General features: G+C 43.5%; 1 protein-coding gene across 1 annotated transcript in view; it reads left to right on the forward strand.

The window, feature by feature from the left end:
• Positions 1-21190, forward strand: part of ADAMTS2 (ADAM metallopeptidase with thrombospondin type 1 motif 2) — a 1719397-nt gene that overhangs the window by 1006219 nt on the left and 691988 nt on the right. The window contains exon 9 of the mRNA XM_086931466.1: positions 16368-16500. Within this exon, the coding sequence (XP_086787592.1) occupies positions 16368-16500 (133 nt within the window). The remainder of the gene's footprint in view (positions 1-16367; positions 16501-21190) is intronic.

Below are 21190 nucleotides of genomic sequence, written 5' to 3' on the forward strand. Positions count from 1 at the left end.
GTGAATAACACCCTCCAATCGAGAAGCACATATTTTTGCAAAAAATGTGCAACAATAATTAATTAGTGAGATTGGGCGGTAGTTTTGGCGAAGGCAGAGGTCATTGTCAGGTTTAGGGAGAATAACAATAAGAGCATCAAGTAAAGAACCTTCAGGTTTAGAGTGGAGTTAAAAGGAAGAAAAAGTGCAAGTAAATGTGGAGCAAAAATAGATGAAAAGGAGGATATGAGTTCAATAGAAAAACCATCAGGACCAGGAGCCTTAGCTCTTTTTAAAGATTTAATTGCATCAGAAATCTCTTGAAAAGTAATATCCTTTTCCAGGCGGGCCCTAGCATCCAGAATAGGGCAAGGAGAAGGGGGGCCATCAAAAAATAACTGAGTATTGGTTGCAGTAGGATGGGTATCTTCCGTATATAGTGTATGATAAAAAGTCTGAAATGCTGAAACTATGTCAGGATCGGAATGTATTAGAGTGTTATTAAGGCTGTTGCGAATGGGACCAATGGTTTTTCTTTCTGATTTGACTTTTAAATAGTTGACCAACATTCTTCCAGCTTTGTTTTGTCCCCCATGATATTTAGATCTGATTTTAAGTAGAATGTTACAGGCATCAATTGTAGCCAATTTGTTTAGATCAGATTTAGCCTTGATTAGGTCATGAAGATGAGCAGAAGATTTGGAAGTATAATAAGAATGTTCAAGGGTTTTAATATGATTAAGTGAGGAGAGGTATTGTGAGTTAAGTGACTTTTTCTATCTAGCAGTATATGCAATTGTAAAAGCTCTAAACGATACCTTGAAGGCATCCCAGTTATTGTGTACAGAAGTGTCACCTGACTTGCTGAAATGAAAACATTCCTGTATAAAGAAAGTAGTCTTTACAATAGACGTTTGATCTGATAGAAGTTTGTTATTAAATCTCCATCTAGCATGTTTGGAAGTGGTAAGGGACAAATCAAGAGAAACTGAAACAGGGGCATGGTCAGAAATAAAAAATGGAGCCAATCTCAGAGGACTGGAGCGAGGGAAGTAAAGGTTTCAAAATCAAAACATAATCAATACGGGACATAGTCCCGTATTGATTATGATTATGGAGAGTCCAATTCTACCACCCTCACTGCACACTCAGGTCAATTTGGAACGAACCCCCTGATACCTTCAAGCACGTATTGGGGGACGCTCTTTCCAGTTGCATGCGGCGAAACTGTGGAATAACTTGCCGGTGGAGTTAAGGATGACACAGGATGTTCTGGAATTCAGGAAATCACTGAAAACCTGGTTGTTTCAGCTCTAACACCCAGTTAGGGGGTCACTAGTGCACAGCGATAAACTGTCATCACGCCCAGCACCGGGAAACTCAATTGAGTAGCTGTGTGCTTTATAAAATCCATTTAACATAACATAACATAACATAGTGTGATGAACATTAGAATAAAACGTGAATTTACAGTCATCAGGATTACTAGTTTTCCAAGCATCATTGAGTGGGCGAGAGGCAATAGCAGATTGAAACACTTTTTGAGATTTATCTTGTTTAAATTTATAATGAGATTTCCTGTCAGAGACAGGGTTGAGCCAATTATATAAATCGCCAGCAACAATAATATTAGGGTTAGTAATTGAAGATAATTTAAATTTAATACTGTTCCAAAAATCAGGGTCAGATTTAACCAGCCCATAAATGTTAAAAAAAAGTAACAAGTTTATTATAAACCGTGGCGTGAAGTATTGCCCATCGTCCACTCGTATCATTTTCAGTATATACCATTTGTAAGTTCAAACATTTATGGCAAAGGATGGCAACACCACCCTTACGGTTAACAGCAGGAGGAAAAAACAACCTGGTCCACCCACTGACGTCTGAGTTTGAGAGATTCAACATCATTACAATGAGTTTCCTGTAAAAAAATTTAAGAATTAAGTGAGAAACTACCTTTTGACGCTTAACAGGATGACCCAAATCACGAATGTTCCACGATACAACATTAAGCTTGTTAATGTTTAAGAAACAGGGGTAAACTCACAATAGTGACGAAATGCAAAAACAACAATAAAAATGAAAAATGTTGATCATAAACATCAGACAACAGGATAAGATTAAGAAGATGGTACAAAAGCACATAAAAGAAATACTCATACAAATGTAAGAAGAAGGAAGGAAAGATAAGTGAAGAGAGGGAAATGGAGGAAAGGAAACAAAACAGGAAGAGAAAGTGAAAAAAGAGTACAAAAAGAAAAAGATAAAAGAGACAGTTCAAGGACAGAAAGCCAGATCTGTAATAAGCAAAGAAAGAGACAAGAACCGGGCATGTCCACACTCATGGGCAATATAGAAAACATAGAAAGGTGGAGAGGAAGAGGATAAAAAGAGTATAGAAATGAAGAAATATGAAATATAGAGAAAATAAAATAGTACAAGAGAAACAATTTAGATTACTTAAATCATCATAAACAGATGAAGAACATTAAAGACCAAAACAAGAAGTAATATTGAAATGTAAAACAGCAACAGTCTACTCATATAAAAGCACAGACGTTTTCAAGGACATTGAACATTTGTGTCAATAAGCATTCAAATGATAGAATGCAAAAACTATTTTAACTTGAGAGGATCGTCAAAAGAGCGGGATACACCTTCATGGGTGATTTTACAAAGACAATGGTGTAGGATGTCATAACGGATATTCATAGATCTCATTTGTAGTCGGAGGGCTAGGAATTCTTTACACCTAGCATTGGTGGCATTAGAAAGATCATGTGAGACGAAGGTGTTATGTCCCAACCAAACAAGGCACTGTTTTTCTCTGGCAATTTTTAGAACATGCATCAGGTCAGTGAATTCAAGAAAAAGCAAAATTATGCCACATGGCTTGTTGGAATGAGGTTAAGGTCGATCAAGATGATGAGCTCGTTGGATGTTGAGAGGAGTCAAAGATTGAAGATTGAGAAGGTCAGCCAAAATTTTTTTCGAAAAAGAAAGGAGATCCGGACCTTTGATATTTTCGGGCAGACCATAAAGTCGAAGATTGTTCCTTCTGTTACGGTTTTCGTAGTCCTCGGTGTGGAGTTTAAATTTGTGTATTTCTTTTTCCAGCATAGGTATTTTAGTAGACACATCTTGAAGATTACTTATATGTTGTTCCATTTCAGACATTTTACCTTCCATATTGATCCATCGGTCTTCAATCAGTTGTAATTTTTCAATAGTGGCACTCTTGAATGGTTTTAAAGCTCGTAGTTCATCCAAGATAGAATCTAAGAGCAGATTGGAAGAAGAATGAACTGGAGATGGAGGATCATTTTTGACTCTCTTCGGTTTGGCGCCAGACGAAGACGACTTTGTGAGAGATATGAAGTTGTTGGCCATCTTGACAAGATAAACTTGATGATGAGGATGAGGATGATTTTTAAAAGTAGAGATCCTTCCCATAAATAAGATTCTCAATATTGTAGGACGCAACAAGGGTGTGAAGCTATTGCACACACAGTATTGATGTAGATAACAGGCAAAATCATATGATGGAGGCTGTTGAGTGCAGCAAGCTCACAATCAGTGACTAACCATCCACGACCATAAAGAGGTAGATCACATGTGAGAAAATTAGAGCGCAGTCAGCTCCAGCAAAAACCAGAAAGTAGAAGTGGAGGCAACATGTGGATAAGATTAACAACACCAATCCAGAGGAATTGCCACAGCACCAAATACCTGTTACGTCAAGGAAAGATGAGTTGTCTGTATCCTTCCTGCCCTCACACCATGACAAGCGGAAGACTGATCTATACAGTAGAATCCGCACATTCAAAATTGATCACAGAGTTACATGAGCGGGAGAAAAAAGAGCAGGTTCAGCTGGCACGGAAGCCAAGAGGCTCAGAAGCAAAACAGATGTGAGCAAACAAAGTATGACAATGTTGAGGAAAAGGCATGAAGAGTGCAAGGTCTGGGCTTGCTTAGAAATGCCTTTATTATTTAAAGCTATCCCCACTCTACAAACACTGTGTAGCACCAGAGAGGGGTATGGTAATTGTGGTATAATTACCAAGTCATCATAACCACAGCAGCAACTTGTTTCAGCATGTTGGTTTTGTCCTCAGAAGACTCGGGCACCACGCATACAAAATGGCGGCCACCCACGTCAGGAAAACCAATTTGCGGCAAAAGCGGCTAAAAACAGAAGAGGTATTCCTACAAAATGCAGCAATCGCGAGCCACTATGAAGCGGGAGGCATACACTGCCTGTCGACTGCAGGGAAGGGTCCAAATGCGGTCAAAATCCTCTTCCCATGCTCCACGAGGCAGCAGAGCTCAGGTGAGAGCCACCATCTTGCTCAGCACAGTAGCCATGCCCCCTTATAAACAATTATGTGCAACTTTAAGAGAACCATACCACAGTTTATTTTTACCTAACCAATGTGAGTTTTTAAGGTGGCTTTTAATGTGGAATCCGTTGCAGTGTATTGTATTGTACTGATACTTATGTTGCTGTGTCCATACCCCTTCTGAGCAGTGCTTTAACATTACTCTCCTCGGTCCCCCCGGGCAGAGGGCCTCGAGCTCCAGGGGGCTCCTTCTGGCACTGTGCACAAGTGGTGGGCCAGTCGCCTGATAGTTCCTGATGGTTTGGAGCATGTTGGACCCTCCATGTACTTTGCAGGTAGAACACCCTCAAGTTTTGTTACACCACAGCTTCTGAGCCTTGAAGCTCTTTCAGGGGCGGTCTGAGTTATAAGAGCTATAACTCGTATAACGCTTCATTGCCCTGGTGAGGGTGTGAAGTGCTTTGATTTGCATTTGGTTAGTAAATGGGTGCCCTTTGCACTTCAGAGTGCCTGATTGAAAGTGTGCTATTTATGGGTTGACCTATGTGGGAATATTAGGAAGGTGTCTGTAGATTGAAGACAAAATGGGTTCACAGTGTGCTAAGAATGTGTGTTGCAACGAGTGCGAGAATAGATGCATAGATTGTTGGTGTACAACACTGGGGTCAGTTCTAGTATATGACTCTCATTCTGTGGTATCAGAGGAACCAACCAATTGCAGGCACTGTTAAACCACCAATACACATTAGATGAAGTCTACATAGGATCTACAGAGGTTTAACAAAGGACCAGCCCACATGGGATACTATCAAACCTCCATGAAGTTTTATAGGGAGTCTACCCTGGAGTGACATAGGATCAACCCAGTGGAGGCACTGTCATACAACCACAGTGCATGATATGGAGTTTACCAAAGGGAAATAAGGGAGCAACCACTTTGAGGAACTTTTAATCCACAAAGGAGTATTATGTGCAGTCTACCCAGGAGGGACAGATGAGTTACCAGGGAGGGAAGAGGAGCAACTCTTTGGAGACACTCTTTAATGACCAAGGAAAATGATAGTGAGTCCACCCAAGAATGACAAAAGAACAGCCATTTTAAGACACTGTTAAACCTCAAAGAAGTAATATATGAAGTCTAGCTAATAGTATTAGAGGAGCCAAACTGTAAAGGCAAGGTTAAAACATCAGGGAGTATTATGTGGAGTCTACATAGCAGCGAAAAAAGAGCAATGCTTAAGAAGAACTGTTAAGCCACCCAGGAGTATTGTAGTTAGACTAATCAGGGGATAGAGAAAACCAACAGAAAAGAAACCCATTGGAGACACTGGTAAACCATCAAGGAGTAATATGTAAAGTCTACCACAGCATCGGAGTACCCAAACCACATGGGCAATGTTAAATCATCATGAAATATTGTGTGGAGTCCACATAGGAGTGACAAATGAGCAATTCTTTGGATGCACTGTTAAACCTTCAAGGAGTCTATCCAGCGAGTTGAGAGAATCAACCTATTCAAGACATTGTTAAACCAAAGAGGAGTACTATATAGAGTCTGCATAGAAGTAACCTATTGGAGGCACTGTAAAATTACAAAGGTAATAATGTATGGTGTTTACACAGGATCGAGTGGGAAAGGTCTACTGAGGGATAGGAGAGAGGAAGAGATGGGGGTTATAGGACTAGGCCTACTTGGCACTATAGGTCTAAACAGGGAAGACACCACAGAAGATGAAGTTAACCTTTCATCTTTTGCCAGGAAACCGGGGCTTGACAGCCTGGTATGAGAGGACTAAAAAGGCTGAGCAAGTGAAAAAGGTGTGGTGTGACAAAGAGGCCCGGAAAGACCACAAGCTATATCATGGGAGCACAGAGGTGGGGGAGACATTATTTTTGCCCTATATTGACATACAATGCACCTGCCACTAACAGCAAACAATTGAAGAATCACATGACAAAACAGTCAGGAGCTCAGATGCAAGCTTTGAACATTTTGTGCAGAACTCAATTGGAATTTTGCCCTACCCTAACAGCAACCCCCAGTGCCCTTAGCTCCAGCCACCACACACAGCTGCCTCGTGTCACCACACAACACTGAAGGAAAGTTACCATGCACTTTCTGCAATTTTTCATGCACTAATCCATACCCAACATTCATTGCACCCGCACAAACAGCATCCAACATCTCACTCTTACATTCACACATCCCTGCAATTAACCATACAACAGTTTGCACATGCATGCATGCTCCTCAATACCCACTCATTCACTAAACATGGTACAGAGGTCTGGTATTTGCTGCACATCAATGCCACAGACCTACTTTTCCTGACAGATCTCTTAGTGACCTGGTATTGACACCTGACAACACCACAGCTTTCCTCTTGGCTACAAGATTTCCGGGAAAGACAGACTTCACAAGCATGGAGGCTCTATCACCATCATCCACAAGAAAGACATCAGCTGCACCACTTCCATGGACACGTCATCCTCCAACATGGGACAACTGTCATTCAAGCTCAACATCACAGCCAACTGGACCGTAAGCTCACATCAATCTTCCAGACATCTCAACTTGTCCGGACTCCTACTCGCACACATCTCACATATACGGAAATCCAGATCATGTGGTCAAGCCTCCTTCCACACTGCTCCTAAAGTAAGGAACGACCTGCCACTACAGTTGTATGACAGAACCACACATTCCATTACCGTGCATGAATTTACAACAGATCCATTACAATGCATTTGTCTTTACCACCCATGTCTTTAGCGCGAAAACTTTTACCACACATATGCCTTTACCACACATGCTTTTACAACAAAAATGTAAGTATTTTGCAGGTAAGTATAAAGTCATCACAGACCGGCCATGTGCTGCAGTGCTCCTTAAAAAGGGTGGTACTGTCTGCTCAGGTCGGCTAGCCATAAAAATGCACTTACTGCTTGGTCACACGTACAAATACCAGACCCCAGCACACAAAGGTCTCCATAAAAGCTCAATTTATTCCAAAGTATCTGCCTTGTTCACATTTAAGTAACCGGCATATTGTTATGTTATTTATGTATTCATGTGACACTCTGGATGGTAAACAGAGTAAAAATACTGTGGCATGCTTAATTGTATGTTACATTTCACAAATAATTTTTAAAACATTTCATAGACATTTAATTTGTGACCAAGTTCTTAATTGTGAATAAAACATATTTTAACAAATTATATATAAATGACAATGTCTGGTTGGCACTTGTTGAGAAGCATTGCTAGATTAATACAATCTGACCCAAGTTGGCTAGTTGTGCTCAGCTCTGACTAATAGACATGGCTAAAATACCTTTGTAAAGGCTGTACTTAGCTACTCAATCACATGATACACACAGTGTTGGGAACAAGTTGTGAACACAGACAATAACCATGTGCAGAACATGCATGTAAAAATACATAAAATATAGCCCAAGTAGACTTATTTTATCTCACCATCATATTGTTGGTCCTATTTCACACATTCAAAAATTCAAAAAGAAATAAACCTACTCATATTGACCTGCACTCTATTCCAGCCACACAATTCAGCCCAAGTGGGCAAATCATGATTTTATCAATATGCAAATCTGCATGTTCTGTAATCAATCCTGAGCAGTTCATATTCAACCTTCATGATACTAGTTGGATCTGGGGGTCTCTAGTTGGCAATGGTTATCACCTTTGTCCAAATAGGGACCCTTACTCTAAGTCAGGATAAGGGGATTACACTCCTTAATAAACCCTGCTCACCCCCTTGGTAGCTTGGCACGAGCAGACAGGCTTATGTCAGAGGCAGTGTGTTAAGCATTTGTGAATATACACAGTAATACAGTGATAACACTACAGATGGACACAACACAGGTTTTATAAAAATAAGTATTCTTTATATAGACTTAAACACAAGACCACAAACGACAAAAATCCACAATACTACACTTAAGATTACTTAAAAGATGATTAAAGTCTCTTAGTTCAAGTTGTTGGTAAACAAACAAAGTACCTGGATGTGTAATGCAAAGTGAACAAAAGGCTCGCAAAAGGGGAGATGTGTCGGTTCCGTGACCCGGGGGAATGGTTGCGTCCTTCCTCAATGCTTGCGCAGAGTAGGGGACTCGTCGTGAGCCTTACCGGTGCGGAGGTCATGCGTAGATTCTCCGCCTGCAGGCCCTTTGCGGTGTGCAAGACGGCGCCTTGATGCAATGCGATGATCCGGTTGCGATGCGAGAAAATGGCGCCCTTGATGCGGCGATGCGATGACACCCTGGCAGCCTGGCGACGACTCTGTACTTTGGAGCGCGACAGGCCCTGCAACGTGCTTCTCCGGTGATACGATGGCGACTCTTTCTATGGCGTCATGCTTCTCCAGTGATGCGGCAGCAGACAGCTTTGATTGACACACGCTTCCAGGGAGATGCGGCGCAGGCTCTCTTCTCCGGCGTTGCGATGATTTCAGCTGCGGCGGCGACACGCTTCTTCTCAATGCGTCGCGCTTCCAGCTCCCAGTGGCACGCAAGTGACTGGAGTCAGAATTCCCAGTGAGGATATTCAGGAAGAAGCTGAAAGTGAAGTCTTTTGTCTCTGAGACTTCAGCAGGAGGCAAGCACAGTTCAAGCCCTTGGAGAATATTCTGTATATGAAAGTCCTTACAAAGTTCCTTCTCCTTTCCCTTGGCAATGAAGCAACCACTGCAGGCCAACCCAGCAAACAGTACAGTGGCAGAGGGGCAGTCCAAACTCCTGCAGCTTCCTTGGTTCTTCTCCTTGGTAGAAATGTTTCTTGTTCCAGAAGTGATCTAATTTCTTGGGAACCGGGTCCCAATATTTATACCCCAAAATCCTTTGTTCTCTGAAGGCAGAGAGGCCTCTGCCTAGTTCAAACCAGTTCCTGAGCACTTTGTTGACATGACTCTCTTCTTCCTTTCACTGTGCAGGGCAGAGACATCAGCCGCCCCACAGGAGGTGGAGCCAGCACAGGGGACGGAAGATACAGCTCTGGAGCCCTCTGTTGACATGATTCCTCCTCTCCTTTCACTGTGCAGGGCAGAGACATCAGACAAGCCACAGGGTGTGGAGCCAGCATTGTAGAGGGAAGGCCCAGCCCTATTCAGGTCCCAGGTGTAACTCCACCCTCCCATCTAGATGCAGATCTCTCTATTCACCACTGGGCTCCCCCAGCCTGTCTCCTGAAATTCCCCAGCCACAACCCCAGACATGGAATATACAACCCAGCAGAGGCAGGCTCAAATGGTTAGGCAAGCAAATACCTGCTTTCTAAAAGTGGTATTTGCAAACGCATATAGGCATACCAAATTTGAATTTCTACCATGTTCCCTGCGTCAGTTAGGATTATAAGAATGTAATAATCCAACTGCCCATTCTAACCTATGAGAACAGGTAGCCTTCAATAGTGAAAAACCAAAATAGCTGTAATTCAATATTAGAACATGCTACACACATCAGAGCATGTCTTACCTTATACTTACAATGCACCCTGCCCTTGGGCCTACCATAGGGGTGTCTTATATGAAGCAAAGGGATGGTTTAGAGACTGTCAAGTGGGTGCACTTGGCCAAGTCGACATGGCAGTGCTAGGCTGCACACAGGCCTTGCAATGGCAGGCCTGAGACACATTTTACATGCTGCTTCTGTGGGTGGCACAACCAGTGCTGCAAGCCCACCAGCAGCATTTGACGTAGAAGCCCTGGGCACACAAGGTGCACTGTACTAGGGGCTGACAGATAAATCAAATAACCCAATCATGGAATAACCAATTAGCACATTAATTTAACATAGGGAGCACTTGCACTGTGGCACTGTTTAGCTGTGGCACAGTGCCCAAAGCATAAATCCGCTACAAAGGACAGGGTTAAACCCAAAAGGAGTCACTGGGACCTGGGTATTTAAGTATTATGGACAGAGGGGTCCCACACTTAAAGGAGCAGTTTATATACAGTACAAAGGTTTCGTAGTTTTAAGAAAGAAAAACACTTAAAGAGGTATGATGTTTTTATTCACAAAAGCACCTATAATAACCCTTTCATGGTTATGAGGTATGTATCCAGAAGAAACATTGGAACAATCAAGATATTATTATGCCCACATGTGAGGGGAGGGAAGTGCTGTGAGGGAGATCAGTGACCAAAAAAGGAAATAGAACACAGTATTCATTTATATACACAGAAAGTCAATGTTCATATATACATTCTTGAGGTGGTAACCTTAATTCGGTGCCACACGAAAAATTGCAGTTGTCAATTTATTTTACCAAAAACCAAAACTCCTAAATGGCCATGTGAATCCTGAGTAACATTAGGAGATGGTGGATATGTCAGAAGTAGTCAACGTTTCGACCGTAAGGCGGTGTAGGGTAGATTGCCCTTACAGGATGGGTCTTCATCAGGACTGCGGGGGTAGGTGGGCAAGCCTCCTAGGGTGAAAAAAATCAAAATCTATTCAAAAAGGGATCTTATCCCATAGGAAAGTCATAGCGGAAGCACCCGTTACGCAAAACATTAAAAACAGACCTACATTATAGGAGGACTAGCATCATTGAACATTATGGAACATTGTGCGAACAAACATTCACCAGGAGGTTAGAGGGCAAAAGCGTGTATTACCTTAAGGGAGGAGATAGCCTGGCTTCGAGTGTTTTCAAAAAACGTGCCTCCTACTTTGTATTAGATCTACAAGGAAACCGTGATGAGGCATTTGTTAACTTGTGCACCGATTTTGGACATACACCGAACAAGGGGTTGTGCACATAAATATTACCGTATAGCCAGAATTCTAAGTCATGGCAGGTCGGGGATGTTCGAATCACTAGAGAGGAGGAAGAGGGGGACTAATCAATATGGTTTGGATTAAAAGGTCGCCCTTGATCATATTTTTAAAAAGCCGGCTTGTATCAGTTAAATGTTAGCTTACCTATTCGGATTGTTGAAACGGTTTAGTCGGAGTCTGAAGGCAGTAAATCCACGCGTCAGTCGTAACCAGGAAGTAACCTGGCGGGGGCGTGGCTACGTTATATCACGAACTACTAAAAAAGTGAAAAAAGACTTTCCATTCCGTTGCTACGCAACGCTGTAAGCATTGCACCTCGTCCAAAGTCATGGGATTGCGATATTATCAAGTGCACTAGACAAAAAAATGTCGAGGGGTTGTAAGGTAGCGGGGAAGCATTGAGTACTAGTACCCCGGGAATTGTCAAACCCATGATTTTTTATAATTCGTCAAGTAGCTCAGGGATTATCCGTGGCCATGATTATTGAAAAAAAAATTCTGTTGTGATTGCACTGGATTATTATACAGAGTTTTTAAGAGTTTTTGTGGCAATTATCTCCCGTATTATTGTTGCTATAGCTATATACAGTTGACCAGAGGCTGGTGTACCTAACAAGCATGTTGGTAAAGACCATGACCACAGGCTAATATAGTTCATAATAAACATTTTTGACAGTAACACCATACTCGAATCGTGAAAAAACACGGTAATTGAAAAGAACTGATTTCAATTTTTTGTTATTTTTTATTCGTTGTGGACCACCAGTATGATATTTATTATTGACCCTCAGCCTCTAAACTCACCTCCAAAGTCCTAAAAATTCCCAAGCCACCCAAATACCTTTACCCACTCTAAACCCTAAAAATGCTCTTGCTTCCCAAAAAACCCTACCCACTCCAAACCCAAAAATACCATTTGCACTCAAAAACAATTACCCACCCTAAACACTAAAACCTCCTTGCAACCCAGAAACCCTTAACCAACCTTTACACTAAAAATACCCTTGCCCCCCAAAAACTCTTACCCGCCCTAAATCCTAAAAATACCATTGCCACCCATATACCCTTACCCACCCTAAACGCAAAAATTTCCCTTGCCACCCAAATACCTCTGTCCACCCTAAACCCTAAAAATACTGTTGCGACCCACAATTCCTTACCCACCCTAAGCCAATCAGGGTTCAGACCGAACCACAGTACGGAGACAGCAATCGTACACATGGTAGATGACTCTCTGCTAGCCCTCGACCGTGATGAAACCTGTCTCCTGATCCTTCTGGACCTATCGTCCGCATTTGACACAGTAAAACAACCCAAATTATTAGAACGACTGAAAATTGGATGGGCTTATCTGGAACTGTACTGAAATGGTTCTACTCCTTACTAAGAACAGTTCGCAAATATTTCTGGTGGATAACAAGCTATCCCCACCATCTCCGATTCAAATTGGGGTTCCACAAGGATCAACACTATCTCCCTCACTATTTAACATATACATTGAACCATTAACTGAAGTATTGCATAAGGCTAACATTTCCTTTCACATGTATGCTGATGACACCCAGCTGTATATGAAGATATCATCTCCGGAAGAGATCAACACCATGAAGCAAGCACGCAAGAAAACCGTTGAAAGGCTAGCTGGCAATCATCTTAAGCTCAACTCACATAAAATTAATTCCTTCTGATCTCCCCTCCTAAAAGCTCATCCAAGGTTAAAGAATGGACCAAGATGATCACTGCACTAAACGGTACCCCAATGATAGTTGACTCAACCAAATCCCTTGGCCTCACATTGGATAAAGATTTAAACATATGAGCACACATCACCACAATGGCAAAAAACGCTCCTTTTCATCTGAATTACCCGAGAATACTGAAGCCACTCATTGATTCCGGGGATCTGAAAATGGCAGTACAGGCACAGGTCATATCAAGAATTGGATATGGAGGCACAACTCTATCAGGACTCCCTAAGATCTCACCAGCTCCCCTAAAAGCCTGTCTCAATGCAGCAACTAGACTTAGATCGGGAACAAAAAAATACGAGCAATTCACTAAAATATCTGAAAGCACTGGCTACCATACGAGGCAAGAATAGAGCTAAAAATTGCTTTTATCACACACAAGGCAATACACCATAAAACTCTGCATTAACTAGCACAGAAAAGTACGCTATCCGGAGGCACTAGACCCTGGAAGGGATCGGAGGATTTTCTACTGAAACCAGCATTCTTCTGTAAGTAAAAAAATGCGATAGAGCATTCACTGGAGCTGCACCAAGGATTTGGAATTCGCTCCCACCAAATATCAGAAGAATCACCTATGCTCCACGATTCAAAAAGGAGACTAGGTCCTTTCAGATGGGTCAATGTCTCCCATAACGATCAATGTGTTAACATAAGAATACTATAACCAGCTTGGATATAGAAGAACTCAGGAATGGTCCTATTTTAAACTTAAATATGACACGACAATCTGGATTGTAATCTAATGATGTATATTATTCCTCATTACATTTGTTTTGTGTATGGATAAATATATGCTGTTAGTGGAATACATAGACAGGTTCTTGACGTGAAAGAATTGTGATATCTGCTGATATCGAAGGTGGTTGAAATGGAAAGCGCTCGGACACCCAACCTTTGGGTCTAGTTAGCGCTATAGAAAACAATGAATAAATAAATAATGTACCATAACACAATGCAACATAACATATGACCTAACAACATATAAAATAACAAACCATGGCACAGTAATGAGTCAGTAATGCTGGCTTTACTTGATGACCTGCGGTGCCTAACAGACAGTGGTGGTGTGTCAGCTTGTAGATATTATTGGATCTCTCAGTAGAGTTTGACATCATGAACAGTGACGTCTTTTTTTGCGGGCAGAGGGCAGTAGGCATTGTTGCTATAGTTTTGGCCTGTTCACCTCTGTTTGTTAGAGTGAAAATAATCTATTATGCTCCTTCCGTGTAATGCATCTTGAGGCATGGGGTCCCTCGGGAGTCATCTCTACCCCTAACTTTTTAATCTGTGCATGCATGATGATTTATTATTCTGATGGTACAAACTGAATGCATACTTTAAAAATGTTAAACTTTGAAATTTTTCATAACCACACAAAGAGAGAGAGAGAGAGACAATATGTGATCTGAAAAACTTAGATAAAAAATTGGTTTTGTTGTTGATTGTTTCAGTCCAGCGTAGAAAAAATATTGTTCTTTACAGAGACAAAGCATAGTAATTTATTTTTTAGACTGCTTTGAGCAATAGCTTTTTTTCAGTTTTAACTGGGATGTACTGCAGTTCTGTGATGGATACATGAATGGACATGCTGAGTGTCCACAGAATGCAAAGCAGTATTTCTGTATCAGTGCCAGCAATGACATTCAGACATTTTTTAACAATTGACGGTTCAGTAGAGCACATCAAGATAATTGGATCAAATTTATTGAATGCCATGCTATGCCACAGACACTGGACTATTCTGATTAGAGCTAGATTCTAGTATGTAATGTTGTATTTGACGTAGTGTACTTCGGCTATATCTATGTTGATAAATAATAAGGCCCCCTAAATTGAAAATAAATGACTTCTAGTTGGAATGACTATTACTAGTTTCGTAGTAATACAAAGGGCAAGCCCGGGGGTTTCATCACTAAATATGTAGCAGGCATTGCTGCAAAGTCAGCCTGTAAACTCTTTCACGCCTGACTTGCTTCTCCCTATAAAGATATTCTTGTTCATATTAAGGGGTTGTGACTTAACCGACCACGAAACCACTAGAACAGCTCATATAGCACCCACCTTAGAAAACAGTGTAAACCCTCAACAAATCTCAATAACTCCTGAATGAATGAGTGGAATTTTATCTGCAGAATGGGTTGCTATGGGGGAGGACGTGCATGGAGGAAACAAGAGAAGGTCAAAGGTCATAAACTGAACCGAATAAAGATGATTTCACAGTGTCCTCAGTAGTAATCTTGCCATTGGTAGCTTGAACACCGCTACAGCCATGTGTCCCTGTGGTTTCAGCCACTATCTCAATGGAAGTAAATGATTCTGCATGACTTTTGACGCCATTTTCCTCAGAGTGGTATCTCTTTATTCTGGAAGGAAAACTCTATTAAGGTCTATGCAAAATCTTGCTCCCATGATGGTTCAAATCATAGAAGAGAGAATCTTGCACCTTACCAAATTCAGAAGAAACCTTTGAAGCCGAACACAGTTGCACACCACTGCCATCTCCTGAAGTAGCTGATCCCATGATGGAGTATGCAGGATCCAATTATCTAAATAAGGATAGGCTCTTAACTCCTGTAGATGAAGTGAGGTTAACAACGGAGCTACCACATTTGTAAACACACAGGGAGCTGTTTTAGGCATTGGCAGGACTAGAATTGAAAATATTTCCTGTACACACAGAAGCATAGATTACTGCAGGTGAGTGAAGAAAATAGGGGCATGATAGTATATTCCATGGAGATCCAAAGTGCTCATGAAGTGCCCCTTGGTCACCAACAGAATTATATTCTGCAACATTGAATGGAAGAGTCTTTACAAATATATTGAGAGCCTACGAGAGACCCAAGACCTGCTGACCTTCAGGAGAATACTAAAGACCTGGCTGTTCGATCAGTAGCGGCACCCACCTCCCCCCCCATCAATGATTGATTGATTGATTGATTGATTGACTTCAGATTCAACAGTATCCAAAAGCCCCCTGTTGAAATTCCCGTCTGATAAAGTACCCAATAGAACCCCTTGCCTTTTTCTGCCTCTGGTAGTATTGAAATAGCTTCCTTCCAAAGAAGAGACTCTATCTCCTGGAAAAGAGTACGTTTTTTCTCTTTTTGAATGGCCACAAATTCGGTTCTATTTCCGGACTACAAAAGAATAAGACACGCAATGAAAGGTTATATGGGGCTCTACGTGGTTTGTAACCTTTCCAATGTTGACCTTGACATGCTGCTTGTGCATGCACAACAGTCATCTTGTAATAATTGTATTTTTTTTTAAAGCCAATATGTCAGTGCCTAGTATCACATGGGAGACCAAATGACTTTGCCAAAGTATGTTTCTTATTCAACCAATAAAAATATACTGTAAAATACTTAAAGCTTATGTTCTTTACGAGATCAAATACAAATTTAGTAAGACCTTTGCTAAATAAGTAAAAGAACCCCAAAAGTGCCAAAGTATCACATTCATTGTACATCATGTTGGTCTTTTGCAGCTCCTATGACTGCCTCCGAGACGATCCATTTGATCATGATTGGCCATCCCTCCCTCAACTGCCAGGAATTCATTACTCCATGAATGAGCAATGCCGCTTTGATTTTGGTTTGGGCTACATGATGTGCACAGCTGTAAGTGTTTTTTTTTATTTTGTATATATGCACCAGAATATCGATTAAGAATTATGTGAAACCAATATTTACATTTTAAACCATATGGCGTTTTGTTGCTGCTTCAAAGTGCTTCACTGTGTTAAGATGGGGGATTTTATGTTCACATCTCTGATTGTAAACTGTGATATAACAATCCTGCAATTTTTCTAGAGACAAGAAAATATTTATAAATCTTTTTCTTCATCAAGCAGCTTTGGAAAGTTGATGTAGGTACAATAGTGGCTCCAGAGGTGAGCGTGTACGTGTTTTAGTCTGTTTTGCATGTTGTCTTGTTCAGTTTGTTTACTTCATTTTCAGCCCATCAATATGGCAATAAGCAACCAACAAGTATTCATTTTTGTGTTTATTGGTTTTACATATGAATTGATCTTTCAGCAACATGTGGTGCTAAACAGAACCCCCTAAATAAGTAGCTGTTGAAAGATGATTTCACTCTTTGAGCAACGTTATTGTTCTTTTTGAGAGAAAAAACAGCCTTAAAGAAAATTAAACACATTGGTAGACTTTTCCCACACTTTGACACTACTGTGAAGTTTTCTAAATCTCTTTTTGCTTGGTCAAATGAAAGATTTTAGGGCCCTAAGTACAATGGGAGAGGTCGCAAAAAGTGGTCGAAAATTACTCACCAACATTGTACTACCTTTTTAGGTCTCGCACCTGGCGACGCAACGCGAAGCGCTGTCGCCAGCGAGACTTATTGTTATTGACTTGCCTCTCATGCAGTACAGATCGGGGCACGTGCAGGTCTTTGGCGATTGGGGTCTGTGGGTGTACACACGCACCAGCCGCGCACACACGCACCAGCCGCCCCCAACCAGTGCAAACGTACTAGATTATTCAATAAAGTACACACGTACTCCGTTATTCAATAAAAAACACACGCACCAGCCCCCACGGTACAACCAAACCCCACTCACCGGGCTTTTTTGTGGCTGCCACAGGCTCCGTCTCAGGACTCCCTTGGTGTCATCTCCTCCGCCTGCATTAATGTGGCTCACTCATGGGAGCCCCGCACTTGCATCGGCGGTCTCAACCGCCACTTTTAAGCCAGGGCTTTTCCTTACTTCTGCCGCAACCGCGGGGCTCTCCTTCAGGCATGGGAGCCCCGCGTCACCACTTTCCTCTCGGCCATCCACTCCTTGGGCACAGGCTTCCTGCGGAAGGTGGAAATCCTGCCCCACAACAGGCATGACGCTGCCGGACTTCCGGATTTCGCGCCAGATCAGGCTGGCGGCTTGCCAGGAACTCAAGGTATTTCTAGTTTTTGTATTAGAACTCTACATATTTATTTATTTGTAAATATTTTTGGTAGGGAGTGTGAATTGGCCTTCGTAAAATGATGGGTGGGGATGTTTCACAATCTCGAGTGACGCTTTCGCTTTGCGACACTGCCCCGGTAATGCGTTTCAGATGATATACCTGTCCGTATCATTCTATTACCTTCTCTGTGCCCACGGGATTGGGATCCTTGGTAAAATCACCTTCAATCGCCGAGATAAAAAAAAAATGTCCGTCACCTGGCAACCTCCCCCCAATGCTTATTGGCTGAGGCGGTCTCCACTAGCTGATGGATTTGTCTATTTTTATGTACGGCAAGTATTCCAGAGGAACCTTTGCACTTCACTGACCCTGTCTCCATAAAGGGATATGTGAGCCTCGAGGGCGGTACACCCCTCCTCCCCCTCATTCTCCCCTAGGCTCCTCTAGGGCTTCTTAAAACATTGTCTGCGTGGGGAGTGCTTACTGTCTCGCATACAAAGGGGATCAAAGCCTCTCAGGAGATCTGGTGCAGCTCATTTTCCCCTCTTGTTTCAGAAGTTCAATTAGTGGGTACACAACCCTTAAACATTAGGTTATTTGCCTATGCGGCTTGTCCGTTTGAACCGTTTTTAATATGCGTCACCCTTTATATTCAAATAAGTGCCTGTCCAACTAAATGTGTAAGCCTTTAATTTAGCAAAGCACTGTGAAGCGAGGAACAACTTGCCCAAGCGTATCCAGGTAGCTGTAACATATGCTATACAATGGCATTTCATGTCATGAACTCCCCCGCCAGCATAACGGACCCCAACTAAGCAGCCAACAACCTCACACAGTGGATCACCGACTGCGCAGATGAACTCGCACCACTAAAGTCCCCCCCAGCAGACCCGGCAGCAAGAAAGCCTCATGGTTCACCGACGAACTCAAGAACTCCAAGAAGAACTGCCGCACCCTCAAGAAGGCCTGGCACATCGACCAGACCACAGACAACATGACTGCCCTCAAGAACGCCACCCTCTATCACCACCAGTTTATCCGTACCACCAAGATGTCAGCACTCAAAGAACGACTGGACAACAACGCCCACAACAGCAAGGATCTCTTCAGCATCGCCAAAGAGCTCTCCAACCCCAGCGCCGGAAACAACAACATCGCTCCCTCGCAAGACCCCTGCGACTCGCTCGCCTCATTCTTCCACCGCAAGATCGCCGAAATACACAACAACTTCGGCGCACCAACCACGCACCCCACCACCAAACCAATGCCCCCCACCAGCACCCTCCGCGCCTGGACCCCGGTCAGCACCGAAGACACCATCAGCACGATGAACACCATCCACTCCGGATCCCCTACCGACCCCTGCCCCCAACACGTTTTCAACAAGGCCGACTCCACCATCGCACCCAAACTCCGGAACATCATCAACACCTCCTTCAACACCACCACCTTCCCGGAGAGCTGGAAGCACGCCGAGATCAGCGCCCTCCTGAAAAAACCAACAGCTGACCCCTTCGACTTCAAGAACTTCCGCCCCATCTCGCTCCTTTCGTTTCCGGCCAAGGTCATCGAGAAGACAGTCAACAGACAGCTCGCCGCCTTCCTCGAGACGAATGGATCCCTCGACCAGTCACAGTCCAGCTTCCGAGCCAACCACAGCACCGAGACCGCCCTCATCGCAGCCACAGACGACATCAGATCCCTGCTCGACAACAAGGAAACAGCGGACCTCATCCTCCTGGACCTCTCCGCAGCATTCAAAACCGTCTGCCACTGCACCCTAGTGCAGTGCCTCAGCAACACCGGAATCCAAGAGAAGGCACTAGAATGGATCATCTCGTTTCTCACCGGAAGAACGCAGAGAGTCCGCCTCCCCCCGTTCAGTTCAGAGGCCACCGAAGTCATCTGCGGCGTACCACAAGGATCATCACTCAGCCCCACTCTCTTTAACATCTACATGAGCCCCCTTGCAGCCATCGCACGCCAACACAACCTCAACATCATCTCCTACGCCAACGACACCCAGCTGATCCTCTCCCTCACCAACGACCCCACCACCGCCAGAACCAGCCTACACGAAGGGATGAAAGATGTCGCCGACTGGATGAAGAACAGCCGCCTGAATCTGAACTCAGACAAGACGGAAGCCCTCATCCTGGGATCATCACCCACCGCCTGGGACAACTCCTGGTGGCCCCCCGCCCTGGGCACCACTCCCAAGCCTACGGACCACGCACGCAACCTGGGCTTCATCCTGGACTTCTCCCTCTCGATGACCAGACAAGTCAACGCCGTCACATCATCATGCTTCAATACCCTGCGCATGCTCTGTAAGATCTTCCGATGGATCCCCACCGATACCAGGAAGACGGTCACCCAGGCACTCGTCACCAGCCGACTCGACTACGGAAACACCCTCTACGCCGGAACCACAGCCAAACTTCAGAAAAGACTCCAATGCATCCAGAACGCCTCCCCACGTCTCATCCTGGACATCCCCCGACACAGCCACATCTCCGGCCACCTGAGAGACCTGCACTGGCTCCCTGTCAGCAAGAAGATCACGTTCAGACTCCTCACCCACGCACACAAAGCTCTCCACGACCTGGGCCCCAAGTACCTCAACAACCGACTCACCTTCTACACGCCCACCCGCCTGCTACGATCGACCAACCTCGCCCTCGCCACCGTTCCACGCATCCGCAGAGCCACCGCCAGAGGAATATCCTTCTCCTACCTGGCAGCCAAGTCATGGAACTCCCTCCCCACCCACCTTCGACGAACCCAGGACCATCTCGCCTTCAGGAAGCAACTCAAGACCTGGCTTTTCGAGCAGTAAACGGACCCCTCCCCCCAGCGCCTTGAGACCCGCCCGGATGAGTAGCGCGCTATACAAAATGCTATGATTGATTGATTGATTGATGTCAGCGTAAACCGATCGGCTTTTGTGCCGGACTCCTAAATATCCCCTCAAGTGTCCTTGCCTTTATTATTGGTATATGCACACATCATCAACGTGCCATAAGGACTGGAGTGGTGGGGCGTAGGGCGTGGGTTAAAAAAAAAAACAATCAATTACTTATACGATGCATTAGAAGGGTCAGCCTAAAAAACCAGCTGCATGAGTAACTCGTCAAATTTGTGGTAGTGTACCCCCCACCCCTCCTCCCCTTTACTATTTTTCAATATGATTAAATGTAAAATTTGAAGGGAGGATTGGACAGTCTCATGGTGAATATGACATGAGGATATAAATACCTCGCCCGGGTTCTATTACCCTGCAAGCATCAGGGTGTTTTCTCTTTAGCCGAGTGGAAGCCCAGCACAATGGGCCCGATCTAGCACAAAGCCGGAAAGAACTGCTGTTGGAAGCTGGTGTTTGTGGTGC

This window comes from Lissotriton vulgaris, chromosome 7, assembly GCF_964263255.1.
Source record: "Lissotriton vulgaris chromosome 7, aLisVul1.2, whole genome shotgun sequence".
Classification (NCBI taxonomy): Eukaryota; Metazoa; Chordata; class Amphibia; order Caudata; family Salamandridae; genus Lissotriton; species Lissotriton vulgaris.